This window comes from Macaca mulatta, chromosome X (genome assembly GCF_049350105.2).
Source record: "Macaca mulatta isolate MMU2019108-1 chromosome X, T2T-MMU8v2.0, whole genome shotgun sequence".
Lineage (NCBI taxonomy): Eukaryota > Metazoa > Chordata > Mammalia > Primates > Cercopithecidae > Macaca > Macaca mulatta.
Genome location: NC_133426.1, coordinates 58,580,105 through 58,595,828, shown reverse-complemented (window position 1 = coordinate 58,595,828; position 15,724 = coordinate 58,580,105). Strand labels below are relative to the sequence as shown.

At 37.8% G+C, this 15,724-nt stretch overlaps 1 protein-coding gene across 1 annotated transcript in view; it reads left to right on the top strand.

The window, feature by feature from the left end:
- LOC144338518 (uncharacterized) overlaps positions 1-15,724 on the top strand; it is a 129,764-nt gene that overhangs the window by 92,278 nt on the left and 21,762 nt on the right. The window contains exon 3 of the mRNA XM_077988407.1: positions 5,142-5,226. Within this exon, the coding sequence (XP_077844533.1) occupies positions 5,142-5,226 (85 nt within the window). The remainder of the gene's footprint in view (positions 1-5,141; positions 5,227-15,724) is intronic.

Sequence of the window (15,724 nt, the reverse complement as noted above, 5' to 3'; positions counted from 1 at the left end):
TTTAACTCCGTGAGTTGAATCCACACTATAGAAAGCAGTTTCATGGACAGCTTCTTTCTAGTTTTTATCTGGAGACATTTGGTTTTTCATCATTGGCCATAATGGCCTCCCAAATGTCACTTCACAGATTCTACAAAAAGAGTGTCTCCAACTTGCTGAATCAAAAGAAAGGTTTAACTCTGTGAGACAAATCCACATATCACAAAGCAGTTTCACATTTGGGTTCTTTTTCCATTGGCCAAAATGGGCTCCCAAACGTCTCTTTGAAGATTCTACAGAAAGAGTGTTTCCAACCTGAAATGTCAAAAGAAAGGTTTACCTCTGTAAGATGAATCCACACATGAGAAAGCAGCTTCACATATAGCTTCTTTCAGGTTTTTATCTGGGGATATTTTTTTTTGTTTGTTTGTTTCATATACCTCAGTGTGATCCCAAATGTTTCCTTGCAAATTATAGAAAAAGAGTGTTTCAAACCTGTTGAATCAAAAGAAAGGTTTACCTCTCTGAGATGAATTTACACATTGCCAAGCAGTTTCACAAATAGCTTCTTTCTAGTTTTCTTCTGGGGATATTCAATTTTTAACCACAGGCCTAAATGGGCTCCAAAATTTCCCTTCACAGATTCTACTAACAGGGTGTTTTCAACCTGCTTAATCAAAAGACAGTTTTAACATCATGACATAAATCCACACATCACATAGCAGTTTCACAGATTGCCTCTGCCTAGTTATTATCTGGGGATATTCAGCTTTTCCCTAGGCCATGATGGGCTCCCAAATGTCCCTTCTCAGAGTCTACAAAAAGAGTGTTTCCAACTTGCTGAATCAAAAGAAAGGTTCACTTTGTGAACTCAGTCCACACCACACATGCAGATTCACAGTTACCTTCTTTCTACTCTTTATGTGGGGTTATTCGGTTTTGTCCCTTAGGCCTCAATAGGCTCTCAATTGTCCCTTCACAGTCTAACAAGAGTGTTTCAAATCTGCTGAATCAAAAGAAAGGTGAACTGTGTCAAATGAATCCACACATCTCCAAGCAGTTTCATAGATGGCTGCTTTCTAGTTTTCATCTGAGGATATTCAGTTTTTCCCCGCAGGTCAAAATGGTTTCTAAAACGTCTCTTTGGAGATTCTGCTAAAGGAGCATTTCAAACCTGCTGAATCAAAAGAAAATTTTAACTCTGTGTGATGAATCCACACATCACAAAGCAGTCTCACAGATAGCTTCTTTCTAGTTTTTATCTGGGGATATTCTGTTTTTTCCCATATGCCACAATGGGTTCCCAAATGTCACTTCACAGATTCTACAGAAAGAATGTTTTCAATTTGCTCAATCAAATGAAAAATGTAACTCTGTATGATGAATCCACACATCACAAAGTAGTTTCAGAGATAGCTTCTTTCTAGTTGTTATCTGTGGATATTCAGTTTTTTCCATAGGCCACAATGGCTCTCAAATATCCCTTCACAGATACTACAAAAAAAGTGCTTCCAATCTGCTGAATCAAAAAAAAAGCTCCAACATTGTGGGCTGAATCCACATAACACAAAGCAGTTTCACAGATAGCATTTTTCTAGTTTTTTATGGGGATATTTGGTTTTTCCCCATAGACCTTAATTGGTTCCCTAATGTCCCTTTTCAGATTCTATGAAAATAGTGTTTCCAACCTAGTGAAGCAAAAGAATGGTTAAACTCTGTGAGATGAATTCACACATCACAAAGCAGTTTTACACGTAGCTTCTTTCTAGTTTTTATCTGGTGATATTCATCCACACATCACAAAGAATTTTACACATAGCTTCTTTCTAGTGATATTCAGTTTTTCCCTTAGGTCTCAATGGGCTTTCAAATGTCCCTTCACAAATTCTTCACAATGAGTGTTCTTAACCAAATCCAAAGAAAGTTTTATCTCTGTGAGATGAATCCACACATCACAAAAACAGTTTCACAGCTAGTTTCTTTGTAGTTTTTATCTGGGAATATTCTGTTTTTCTCTATAGGCCTCAACAGACTCCCAAATTTCCGTTCGTGGATTCTACAAACAGTGTTTCCAGCCTGCTTAATCAAATGAAAGTTTTAACCTTGGGAGATAAATCCACACGTCACAAAGTAGTTTCACAGATTGCTTCTGGGGATATAAGGTATTTTCCCTATGCCACAATGGGATCCCAAACGTCCCTTCACAGATTCTGCAAAAAGAGTCTTTCCAACCTGTTGAATCATAAGAAAGTTTTCACTCTGTGAGCTGAGTCCATACCACACAAAGTAGTTTCACAGATAGCTTCTTTCTAGTTTTTATACGGAGATATTTGGTTTTTGCCCTTAGGCCTCAATGGGCTTTCAATTGTCTCTTTGCAGATTCCACCAAAAGAGTTTTTCCAACCTGCAGAATAAAAAGAAAGGTTAACTCTGTGAGATAAATCCACACATCTCCAAGCACTTCATAGATGGCTTCTCTCTAGTTATTATCTGGGGATAATCTGTTTTTTCCATTGTGCCAAAATAGGCTTCTAAATGTCCCTTAGCAGATTCTACAAAAAAAGTATTTCTAACGTGCTAAATCAAAAGAAAATTTTAAGTCTGTGAGATGAATTCACCCAACACATAGGAGTTTCACAGATCATTTCTTTCTAGTTTTAATCTGGGAATATTCAGTTTTTCCCCATAGGCCAAAATAGTCTCCAAAATGTCCCTTTGCAGATTCTGCTAAAAGGGTGCTTCCAACCTGCTGAATCAAAGAAAGATTTAACTCTGTGGGGTGAATCCACACATCACAAAGCAGTTTCACACACAGCTTCTTTCTAGTTTTTATCTGGAGATATGTTGTTTTTCTCCATGGGGCTCTAAAGGCTCTGAAACGTTCCTTCATAGATTCTACAAACAGAGGTCTTTCAACCTGCTGAATGAAAAGAAATGTTCAACTTTGTGAAATGAATGCACACATGGCCAACCATTTTCACTGATAGCTTCTTTCTAGTTTTTATCTAGGAATATTCACTTTTTCTTGATAGGTCTCAAAGGGCTCACAAACGTCCCTTCACAGATTCTACAAAAACAGTCTTTCCAACCTGCTAAATCAAGAGAAAGTTTTAACTTTTGGTGATAAATCCACACGTCACAACACAGTTTCAAAGATTGTTTCTTTCTAGTTTTTTCAGGATATTCATTTTTTTTCCCCTAGGCCACAACGTCCTCTTAAATGTCCCTCTGCAGATTCAGCAAAAAGAGTGTATCCAACCTGCTGAATCAGAAAAAAGGTTTATCTCTGTGAGATGAATCCACACATCACATAGGAGTTTCACAGATATCTTCTTTTAAGTTTTTATCTGGGGATATTTGGTTTTTCCCCATAGGCCAAAATTGGCTCTGAAATGTTGCTTCAGAGATTCTACTGAAAGTGAGTTTCCTACCTGCTGAATCAAAAGAAAAGTTAAACTCTGTGAGAAGAATCCACACATCACAAAGCAGTTTCACAGATAGCTTTTTTTTCTAGTTTTTGGCAGTAGATATTCTGTTTTCCGAATAGACTTCAAAGGGCTCCCAAATGTCCCTTCACAGATTTTACAAAAAGAGTGTTTACAACCTGATGAAACAAAAGAAACTTTTACTTTTGTGAGATAAGTCCATGCATCACAATGCAGTTTGGCAGATAGCTTTTTCTTCTTTTTTTTTTTTTTTACTGGGGATATTCAGTTTTTCCCCAGAGGCCTCAATGGGCTCTGAAATATCTCATCACAGATTTTACAAAAAGAGTATTTCCAACATGTTGTATCATAAGAAAGGTTTAACTCAAAATGGGCTCTCAAATGTCCCTTTGCAGATTCTACAAAAAAAAAGTGTTACCAACCTGCTGAATCAAAGGAACGTTTTAAAATGTGAGCTGAATCAACACAACACAAAACAGTTTCTCAGATAGCTTTTTTTCTAGTTTTTGCCTGGGGATAATTGATTTTTTCCCCATAGGCCTCATTAAGCTCCCAAATGTCCCTTCACATATTCTACACAAAGAGTGTTTCCAATCAGCTGAATCAAACATAACACTTAACTTTGTGAGATGAATCCACCCATGACAAAGCCATTTCACAGGTAGTTTCTTTCTAATTTTTATCTAAGGATATTCCTTTTTTTCCCCAGAGGCTACAATAAGCTCTCAAATGTTGCTTCACAAATTCTACAAAAACAGTGTTTCCAACGTGCTGAATCAAAAATGTTTTAATTCTATGAGATGAATCCATATATCACCAAGCAGTTTCACAGATAACTTCTTTCTAGTTTTTATTGAGCGTATTCCAATTTTCCCCATAGTCCTCAATGGGCTCCCAGATGTCCCTTTGCAGATTCTACAAAAAGAGCATTTTCAAATTGCTGAAGAAAAAGAAAGGTTTAACTCTGTGAGATGAATCCACACATCACAAAGCAGTTTCAGAGATAGCTGCTTTGTAGTTTTTATCCGGTGATATGGGCTACCAAGTGTCCTTTGGCAGATTCTGCAAAAAGAGTGTTCCCAACCTGCTGAATCAAATGAAAGTTTTAACTCTGTGAGATGAGTCTACACCAACAAATCATTTTCACAGTTAGCTTGTTTCTAGTTTTTATGTGGGGATATTTGGTTTTTCCTCTTAGGCCTCAATAAGCTCCAAATTGTGGTTTCACATATTCTACCAAAAAAGTGTTTCCAACCTACTGAATCAAGAGAAAGGTTAATTCTGTGATATGAATCCACACATCTCGAAGCAGTTTCACAGATGGCTTCTTTCTAGTTTTTATATGGGGATATTCTATTTTTCCCCATAGGCCACAATGGGGTCCCAAATGTCACTTCGCAGATTCTACAAAAAAAGCATTTCTAACCTGCTGAATAATAAAAAAAAGGTTTAACTATGTGTGATGAATCCACACATCACATAGGAATTTCACAGATCATTTCTTTCTAGTTTTTATCTTGGCATATTCCATTTTTCTTCAGAATCCAAAATGTCCTCCAAAATGTCCTTTCATAGATTGTGCTAAAAGAATATTTCCAAGCTGCTGAATCAAAAGAAAGGTTTAACTCTGTGAGATGAATCCACACATTACCAAGCAGTTACACAGATAGCTTGTTTCAAGTTTTTAACAGGGGATATTCGGTTTTTCCCTCACAGGTCTCAAGGGGCTCCAAGAAGTACATTCACAGTTTCTACAAAAAGAGTGTTTCCAAACCGATGAATCCAAAGACAGGTTAATTAGGTGAGATGAATTCACACATTACAAAGCAGTTTCACAGATAGCTTCTTTCCAGTTTTTATCTGGGGATATTCTGTTTTTTCCCTAACTCTTCTCAGATTGTACAAAAAGAGTGTTTCCAACCAGCTGAAATGAAAAATACGTTTAACTCTGCAAGATGAATCCACACATCAGAAAGCAGATTCACAAATAGCTTCTATTTAGTTTTTATCTAGGGATATTAGGGTTTTACCCATAGGCCACAAAGGGCTCCAAGTGTCCCTTCACAGATTCTACAAAAAGAGTGTTTCCAAACTGCTGAATCAAAAGAAAGTTTAACCCTGTGAGATGAATCCACACATCACAAGCCAGTTTCAAAGATAGCTTCCTTCCACTTTTTGTATGGGGACATTCTGTTTTTTCCCTTAAACCTCAAGGAGCTCCCAAATGTCCCTTTGCAGATTCTACAAAAAGAATGTTTTCAACCTGCTGAATCAAAAGAAAGGTTTAACTGTGTGAGATGAATCCACACATCACAAAGCAGTTTCACAAATAGGTTCTTTCTAGTTTTTATCTGGGAATATTCGGGTTTTTTTGTTTTTTTGTTTTTTTTTTTAGCCATAGGCCATGATAAGCTCCCAAATGTCCTTTTTCAGATACTACAACAAAAGTGTTTCCAAACTACAGAATCAAAAGAAAGGTTTAACTCTGTGACCTGAATCCACACATTACAAAGCAGTTTCACAGATAGTATCTTTCCAGTTTTTATCTGGGGATATTCGGTTTTTCTCTAAATGACTCAATGGTCTCCCAATTGTCCCTTCACAGGTTCCCCAAAAAGAATGTTTCCAACATGCTGAATCCAAAGGAACTTTTAACCCTAGGATATAAATCCACATATCATGAAGCATTTTAATAGATAGCTTCTTTCTAGTTTTTATACGGGGATATTCTCTTTTTCCACATAGGCCTCAATGGGCTCCCAAATATCTCTTTGCCGATTGCACAAAAAGAGTGTTTCCAACCAGCTGAATGAAAGGAAAGGTTTAAATCTGTGTGATGAATCCACACAACACAAAGCAGTTTCCCAGATAGATTCTAGTTTTTATCTGGGGATATTCTATTTTTCCTTGTATGCATCAATGGGCTCTGAAATGTACCTTTGCAGTCCAGTGAAAAAAGTTTTTCCAACCTGGTGAACCAAACGATAGATTTAACTCTCTGAGATGAATCCAGACATCACAAAGCAGTTTTACAGATCACTTCTTTCTAGTTTTCATCTAGGATATTTGTTTTTTTCCAATCGGCTTCCATGGGCTCCCAAATGTCACTTCACACATTCTACAAAAAGAGTGTTTCCAACCAACTGAATCAATCAAAAGGCTTAACTCTATGAGATGAATACAAACATCACAAATCAGTTTATCAGATACCATTTTTCAAGTTTTTTAATGGGGATATTGGGTTTTTCACCATAGATTTCAATGGGATCCCAAAAGTCCCTTTGCACATTGTACAAAAAGAGTGTTTCCAACCGGCTGAATCAAAATAAAGGTTTAACTCTGTGCAATGAATCCACACATCACAAACCAGTTTCAAAGATAGCTTCTTTCTAGTTTTTGTATGGGGATATTCGATTTTTCCATGAAACTCAATGTGCTCCCAAATGTCCTTTCACAGATTCTACAGGAAGAGTGTTTTTAACCTGTGGAATGAAAAGAAAGGTTTAGTTCTGTGAGATGAATCCACACATCACAAAGCAGTTTTACAGATAGATTCTTTGTAGATTTTACAGGGGAAATTAGGTTTTTCTTCATAGGCCTCAATGGGCTCTCAAGTGTCTCTTTGCAGATTCTTCAAAAAAAGTATTTCCAAGCTGCCTAATGAAAAGAAAGTTTTCATTCTGTGAGATGAATCTACACAACACAAGGCAGTTTCACAAATATATTTTTTCTAGTTTTCATCTGGGGATATTCTGTTTTTCACCATTAGCCTTAATGAGCTACCAAATGTTCCATTGCAGATTCTACAAATAGAGGGGTTTCAATCTGTTGAATCAAAATAAAGGTGTAAGTCTGTGAGATGAATCCACACATCACAAATAAGTTGCACAGGTAGCTTATTTCCATTTTTTTTCTGGGGATATTCAGTGTTTTCCCATGGAACACAAAGGGCTCCCAAATGTCCCTTCGCAGATTCTAAAAAAAGAGTTTTTCCAAACTGCTGAATCAATAGAAAGGTTTAACTCTGTGAGATGAATCCACACATCAAAAGGCAGTTTCACAGATAGCTTCTTTCTTTTTTCTATGTGGAGATATTCAGCTTTTGCCAATATGCCTGAATGTTCTCCAAAAGCCCCTTTGCAGATTCAGTAAAAGGAGTGTTTCCAACCTGCTGATCCAAAAGAAAGTTTTAATTCTTTGAGATGAGTCCACACACCACAAAGTAATTTCAAAAATAGCTTCCTTCTACTTTTTATCATTTGATATTCATTTTTCCTCATGGGCCTCAGCGTGATCCCAAAAGTCCCTTCATCGATTCTACAAAAAGAGTGTTTCCAACTTGCAGACTCAAAAGAAATGTTTTTTTTTTCATAATCACTCACATTTACTTTATAAGTATACAGAAAAAGATATTTTTACTACTGATTTCAGTAAGTTTGTATTACTTTTTTTAAATTTTATTTATTATACTTTAAGTTTTAGGGTACATGTGGATAAGGTGCAGGTTTGTTACATATGTATACTTGTGTCATGGTGGCGTGCTGCACCCATCAACTCGTCAGCACCCATCAACTCGTCATTTACATCAGGTATAACTCCCAATGCAATCCCTCCCCCCTCCCCCCTCCCTGAGATAGGCCCCGGTGTGTGATGTTCCCCTTCCTGAGTCCAAGTGATCTCATTGTTCAGTTCCCAACTATGGGTGAGAACATCCGGTGTTTGGTTTTCCATTCTTGTGATAGTTTGCTGAGAATGATGGTTTCCAGCTGCATCCATGTCCCTACAAAGGATACAAACTCATCCTTTTTTATGGCTGCATAGTATTCCATGGCGTATATGTGCAACATTTTCTTAACCCAGTCTGTCACTGATGGATATTTGGGTTGATTCCAAGTCTTTGCTATTGTGAATAGTGCCGCAATAAACATACATGTGCATGTGTATTTATAGCAGCATGATTTATAATCCTTTGGGTATAGACCCAGTAATGGGATGGCTGGGTCATATGGTATTTCTAGTTTTAGATCCTTGAGGAATCGCCATACTGTTTTCCATAATGGTTGAACTAGTTTACAATCCCACCAACAGTGTAAAAGTGTTCCTATTTCTCCACATCGTCTCCAGCTTCTGTTGTTTCCTGACTTATTAATGATTGCCATTCTAACTGGTGTGAGATGGTATCTCATTGTGGTTTTGATTTGCATTTCTCTGATGGCCATTGATGATGAGCATTTTTTCATGTGTCTGTTGGCTGTATGAATGTCTTCTTTTGAGAACTGTCTGTTCACATCCTTTGCCCACTTTGATGGGGTTGTTTCTTTTTTTCTTGTAAATTTGTTTGAGTTCTTTGTAGGTTCTGGATATTAGCCCTTTGTCAGATGAGTAGATTGCAAAAATGTTCTCCCATTCTGTAGGTTGCCTGTTCACTCTGATGGTAGTTTCTTTTGCTGTGCAGAAGCTCTTTAGTTTCATTAGATCCCATTTGTCAATTTTGGCTTTTGTTGCCGTTGCTTTTCATGTTTTAGACATGAAGCCCTTGCCCATGCCTATGTCCTGAATGGTATTACCTAGGTTTACTTCTAGGGTTTTTATGGTATTAGGTCTAACATTTAAGTCTCTAATCCATCTTGAATTAATTTTCGTATAAGGAGTAAGGAAAGGATCCAGTTTCAGCATCCTACTTATGGCTAGCCAATTTTCCCAGCACCGTTTATTAAATAGGGAATCCTTTCCCCAATTTCTTGTTTTTCTGAGGTTTGTCAAAGATCAGATGGCTGTAGATGTCTGGTATTATTTCTGAGGACTCTGTTCTGTTCCATTTGTTTATATCTCTGTTTTGTCTTGGCAATGCAGGCTCCTTTTTGGTTCCATATGAACTTTAAAGCAGTTTTTTCCAATTCTGTGAAGAAACTCATTGGTAGCTTGATGGGGATGGCATTGAATCTATAAATTACCTTGGGCAGTATGGCCATTTTCACGATATTGATTCTTCCTATCCATGAGCATGGTATGTTCTTCCATTTGTTTGTGTCCTCTTTTATTTCACTGAGCAGTGATTTGTAGTTCTCCATGAAGAGGCCCTTTATATCCCTAGTACGTTGGATTCCTAGGTATTTCATTCGCTTTGAAGCAATTGTGAATGGAAGTTCATTCATGATTTGGCTCTCTGTTTGTCTGTTACTGGTGTATAAGAATGTTTGTGATTTTTGCACATTAATTTTGTATCCTGAGACTTTGCTGAAGTTTCTTATCAGCTTAAGGAGATTTTAGGCTGAGACAATAGGGTTTTCAAATTATACAATCATGTCATCTGCAAACAGGGACAATTTGACTCCTTTTCCTAACAGAATACCCTTGATTTCTTTCTCTTGCCTGATTGCTCTAGCCAGAACTTCCAACACTATGTTGAATAGGAGTGGTGAGAGAGGGCATCCCTGACTTGTGCCAGTTTTCAAAGTGAATTTTTCAGTTTTTGTCCATTCAGTATGATATTGGCTGTGGGTTTGTCATAAATAACTCTTATTATTTTGAGATACATTCCATCAATACCGAATTTATTGAGCGTTTTTAGCATGAAGGGCTGTTGAATTTTGTCAAAAGCCTTTTCTGCATCTATTGAGATAATCATGTGGTTTTTGTCCTTGGTTCTGTTTACATGCTGGATTAAGTTTATTGACTTGCGTATGTTGAACCAGCCTTGCATCCCAGGGATGAAGCCAACTTGATCATGGTGGATAAGCTTTTTGATGTGCTGCTGAATCCGGTTTGCCAGTATTTTATTGAGGATTTTTGCATCGATGTTCATCAGGGATATTGGTCTAAAATTCTCTTTTTTTGTTGTGTCTCTGCCAGGCTTTGGTATCAGGATGATGTTGGCCTCATAAAATGAGTTAGGGAGGATTCCCTCTTTTTCTATTGATTGGAATAGTTTCAGAAGGAATGGTAACAGCTCCTCCTTGTACCTCTGGTAGAATTCAGCTGTGAATTCCTCTGGTCCTGAACTTTTTTTTTGGTTGGTAGGCTATTAATTATTGCCTCAATTTCAGAGCCTGCTATTGGTCTATTCAGGAATTCAGCTTCTTCCTGGTGTAGTCTTGGGATTGTGTAAGTGTCCAAGTAATTATTCATTTCTTCTAGATTTTCTAGTTTATTTGCATAGAGGTGTTTATAGTATTCTCTGATGGTAGTTTGTATTTCTGTGGGGTCGGTGGTGATATCCCCTTTATCATTTTTAATTGTGTCTATTTGATTCTTCTCTCTTTTCTTCTTTACTAGCCTTGCTAGCGCTTGATCAATTTTGTTGATCTTTTCAAAAAACCAACTCTTGGATTCATTGATTTTTTGGAGGGTTTTTTGTGTCTCTATCTCTTTCAGTTCTGCTCTGATCTTAGTTATTTCTTGCCTTCTGCTAGCTTTTGAATGTGTTTGCTCTTGCTTCTCTAGTTCTTTTAATTGTGATGTTAGGGTGTCAATTTTAGATCTTTCCAGCTTTCTCTTGTGGGCATTTAGTGCTATAAATTTCCCTCTACACACTGCTTTAAATGTGTCCCAGAGATTCTGGTATGTTGTATCTTTGTTCTCTTTGGTTTCAAAGAACATCTTTATTTCTGCCTTCATTTCGTTATGTACCCAGTAGTCATTCATGAGCAGGTTATTCAGTTTCCATGTAGTTGAGAGGTTTTGATTAAGTTTCTTAGTCCTGAGTTCTAGTTTGATTGCACTGTGGTCTGAGAGACCGTTTGTTATAATTTCTGTTCTTGTACATTTGCTGAGGAGTGCTTTACTTCCAATTATGTGGTCAATTTTGGAGTAAGTACGATGTGGTGCTGAGAAGAATGTATATTCTGTTGATTTGGGGTGGAGAGTTCTGTAGATGTCTATTAGGTCTGCTTGCTGCAGAGATGAGTTCAATTCCTGGATATCCTTGTTAACTTTCTGCCTCGTTGATCTGTCTAATGTTGACAGCGGGGTGTTGAAGTCTCCAATTATTATTGTATGGGAGTCTAAGTCTCTTTGTAAGTCTTTAAGGACTTGCTTTATGAATCTGGGTGCTCCTGTAGTGGGTGCATATATATTTAGGATAGTTAGCTCTTCCTGTTAAGTTGATCCCTTTACCATTATGTAATGGCCTTCTTTGTCTCTTTTGATCTTTCATGGTTTAAAGTCTGTTTTATCAGAGACTAGTATTGCAACCCCTACTTTTTTTTTGTTCTCCATTTGCTTGGTAGACCTTCCTCCATCCCTTTATTTTGAGTCCATGTATGTGTCTGCATGTGAGATGGGTCTCCTGAATACAGCAAACTGATGGGTCTTGACTCTTTATCCAGTTTGCCAGTCTGTGTCTTTTAATTGGAGCATTTAGTCCATTTACATTTAAGGTTAACATTGTTATGTGTGAACTTGATCCTGCCATTATGATATTAACTGGTTATTTTGCTCATTAGTCGATACGGTTTCTTCCTAGCCTCGATGGTCTTTACATTTTGGCATGTTTTTGCAATGGCTGGTACTGGTTTTTCCTTTCCATGTTAGTGCTTCCTTCAGCGTCTCTTGTAAGGCAGGCCTGGTGGTGACAAAATCTCTAAGCATTTGCTTATCTGTAAGGGATTTTATTTCTCCTTCACTTATGAAACTTAGTTTGGCTGGATTTGCAATTCTGGGTTTAAAATTCTTTTCTTTAAGAATGTTGAATATGGGCCCCCTACAACACTCTCTTCTGGCTTGTAGAGTTTCTGCCGAGAGATCTGCTGTTAGTTGATGGGCTTCCCTTTGGCTTTCTCTCTGGCTGCCCTTAAGATTTTTTCCTTCATTTCAACTTTGCTGAATCTGGCAATTATGTGTCTTGGAGTTGCTCTTCTCGAGGAGTATCTTTGTGGCATTCTCTGTATTTCCTGAATTTGAATGTTGGCCTGCCCTACTAGGTTGAGGAAGTTCTCCTGGATGATATCCTGAAGAGTGTTTTCCAACTTTGTTCCATTTTCCCCCTCACTTTCAGGCACCCCAATCAGACGTAGATTTGGTCTTTTTACACAATCACATACTTCTTGCAGGCTTTTTCATTCCTTTTACTTCTTTTTTCTTTAGGTTTCTCTTCTCGCTTCATTTCATTCATTTGATCCTCAATCGCTGATACTCTTTCTTCCAGTTGATGGAGTCGGTTACTGAAGCTTGTGCATTTGTCACGTATTTCTTGTGTCATGGTTTTCCTCTATGTCCATTCGTTTGTGGACTTCTCTGCATTAATTATACTTGTTATCGCTTCTTCCACTTTTGTTTCAAGATTTTTGGTTTCTTTGCGCTGGGTATGTAATTCCTCCTTTATCTCTGAGAAGTTTGATGGACAGGAGCCTTCTTTTTTTTAAAATTTATTTATTATTATTATACTTTAAGTTGTAGGGTACATGTGCATAACGTGCAGATTTGTTACATATGTATACTTGTGCCATGTTGCTGTGCTGCACCCATCAACTCGTCATTTACATCAGGTATAACTCCCAATGCAATCCCTCCCCCCTCTTCCCTTCCCCCTCCCCATGATATGCCCCGGTGTGTGATGTTCCCCTTCCTGAGTCCAAGTGATCTCATTGTTCAGTTCCCACCTATGAGTGAGAATATGCGGTGTTTGGTTTTCTGTTCTTGTGATAGTTTGCTAAGAATGATGGATTCCAGCTGCATCCAAGTCCTACAAAGGACTCAAACTCATCCTTTTTGATGGCTGCATAGTATTCCATGGTGTATATGTGCCACATTTTCTTAATCCAATCTGTCACTGATGGACATTTGGGTTGATTCCAAGTCTTTGCTATTGTGAATAGTGCTGCAATAAACATACGTGTGCATGTGTCTTTATAGCAGCATAATTTATAATCCTTTGGGTATATACCCAGTAATGGGATGGCTGGGTCATATGGTACATCTAGTTCTAGATCCTTGAGGAATCGCCATACTGTTTTCCATAATGGTTGAACTAGTTTACAATCCCACCAACAGTGTAAAAGTGTTCCTATTTCTCCACATCCTCTCCAGCACCTGTTGTTTCCTGACTTTTGAATGATTGCCATTCTAACTGGTGTGAGATGGTATCTCATTGTGGTTTTGATTTGCATTTCTCTGATGGCCAGTGATGATGAGCATTTTTTCATGTGTCTGTTGGCTGTATGAATGTCTTCTTTTGAGAAATGTCTGTTCATATCCTTTGCCCACTTTTTGATGGGGTTGTTTGTTTTTTTCTTGTAAATTTGTTGGAGTTCTTTGTAGGTTCTGGATATTAGCCCTTTGTCAGATGAGTAGATTGCAAAAATTTTCTCCCATTCTGTAGGTTGCCTGTTCACTCTGATGGTAGTTTCTTTTGCTGTGCAGAAGCTCTTTAGTTTAATGAGATCCCATTTGTCAATTTTGGCTTTTGCTGCCGTTGCTTTTGGTGTTTTAGACATGAAGTGTTTGCCCATGCCTATGTCCTGAATGGTACTACCTAGGTTTTCCTCTACGATTTTTATGGTATTAGGTCTAACATTTAAGTCTCTAATCCATCTTGAATTAATTTTCGTATAAGGAGTAAGGAAAGGATCCAGTTTCAGCTTTCTACTTATGGCTAGCCAATTTTCCCAGCACCATTTATTAAATAGGGAATCCTTTCCCCATTTCTTGTTTCTCTCAGGTTTGTCAAAGATCAAATGGCTGTAGATGTGTGGTATTATTTCTGAGGACTCTGTTCTGTTCCATTGGTCTATATCTCTGTTTTGGTACCAGTATCATGCTGTTTTGGTTACTGTAGCCTTGTAGTATAGCTTGAAGTCAGGTAGCGTGATGCCTCCAGCTTTGTTCTTTTGACTTAGGATTGTCTTGGAGATGCGGGCTCTTTTTTGGTTCCATATGAACTTTAAAGCAGTTTTTTCCAATTCTGTGAAGAAACTCATTGGTAGCTTGATGGGGATGGCATTGAATCTATAAAATACCTTGGGCAGTATGGCCATTTTCACGATATTGATTCTTCCTATCCATGAGCATGGTATGTTCTTCCATTTGTTTGTGTCCTCTTTTATTTCACTGAGCAGTGGTTTGTAGTTCTCCTTGAAGAGGTCCTTTACATCCCTTGTCAGTTGGATTCCTAGGTATTTGATTCTCTTTGAAGCAATTGTGAATGGAAGTTCATTCCTGATTTGGCTCTCTGTTTGTCTGTTACTGGTGTATAAGAATGCTTGTGATTTTTGCACATTAATTTTGTATCCTGAGACTTTGCTGAAGTTGCTTATCAGCTTAAGGAAATTTTGGGCTGAGACAATGGGGTTTTCTAAATATACAATCATGTCATCTGCAAAGATGGACAAGTTGACTTTTTCTTTTCCTAACTGAATACCCTTGATTTCTTTCTCTTGCCTGATTGCCCTAGCCAGAACTTCCAACACTATGTTGAATAGGAGTGGTGAGAGAGGGCATCCCTGTCTTGTGCCAGTTTTCAAAGGGAATTTTTCCAGTTTTTGCCCATTCAGTATGATATTGACTGTGGGTTTGTCATAAATAGCTCTTATTATTTTGAGGTACGTTCCATCAAAACCGAATTTATTGAGCGTTTTTAGCATGAAGGGCTGTTGAATTTTGTCAAAAGCCTTTTCTGCATCAATTGAGATAATCATGTGGTTCTTGTCTTTGGTTCTGTTTATATGCTGGATTATGTTTATTGATTTGCGAATGTTGAACCAGCCTTGCATCCCAGGGATGAAGCCCACTTGATCATGGTGGATAAGCTTTTTGATGTGTTGCTGAATCCGGTTTGCCAGTATTTTATTGAGGATTTTTGCATCGATGTTCATCAGGGATATTGGTCTAAAATTCTCTTTTTTTGTTGTGTCTCTGCCAGGCTTTGGTATCAGGATGATGTTGGCCTCATAAAATGAGTTAGGGAGGATTCCCTCTTTTTCTATTGATTGGAATAGTTTCAGAAGGAATGGTACCAACTCCTCCTTGTATCTCTGGTAGAATTCAGCTGTGAATCCATCTGGTCCTGGATTTTTTTGGTTGGTAGGCTATTAATTATTGCCTCAATTTCAGAGCCTGCTATTGGTCTATTCAGGGATTCAACTTCTTCCTGGTTTAGTCTTGGAAGAGTGTAAGTGTCCAGGAAATTATCCATTTCTTCTAGATTTTCCAGTTTATTTGCGTAGAGGTGTTTATAGTGTTCTCTGATGGTAGTTTGTATTTCTGTGGGGTCGGTGGTGATATCCCCTTTATCATTTTTAATTGCGTTGATTTGATTCTTCTCTCTTTTCTTCTTTATTAGTCTGGCTAGTGGTCTGTCAATT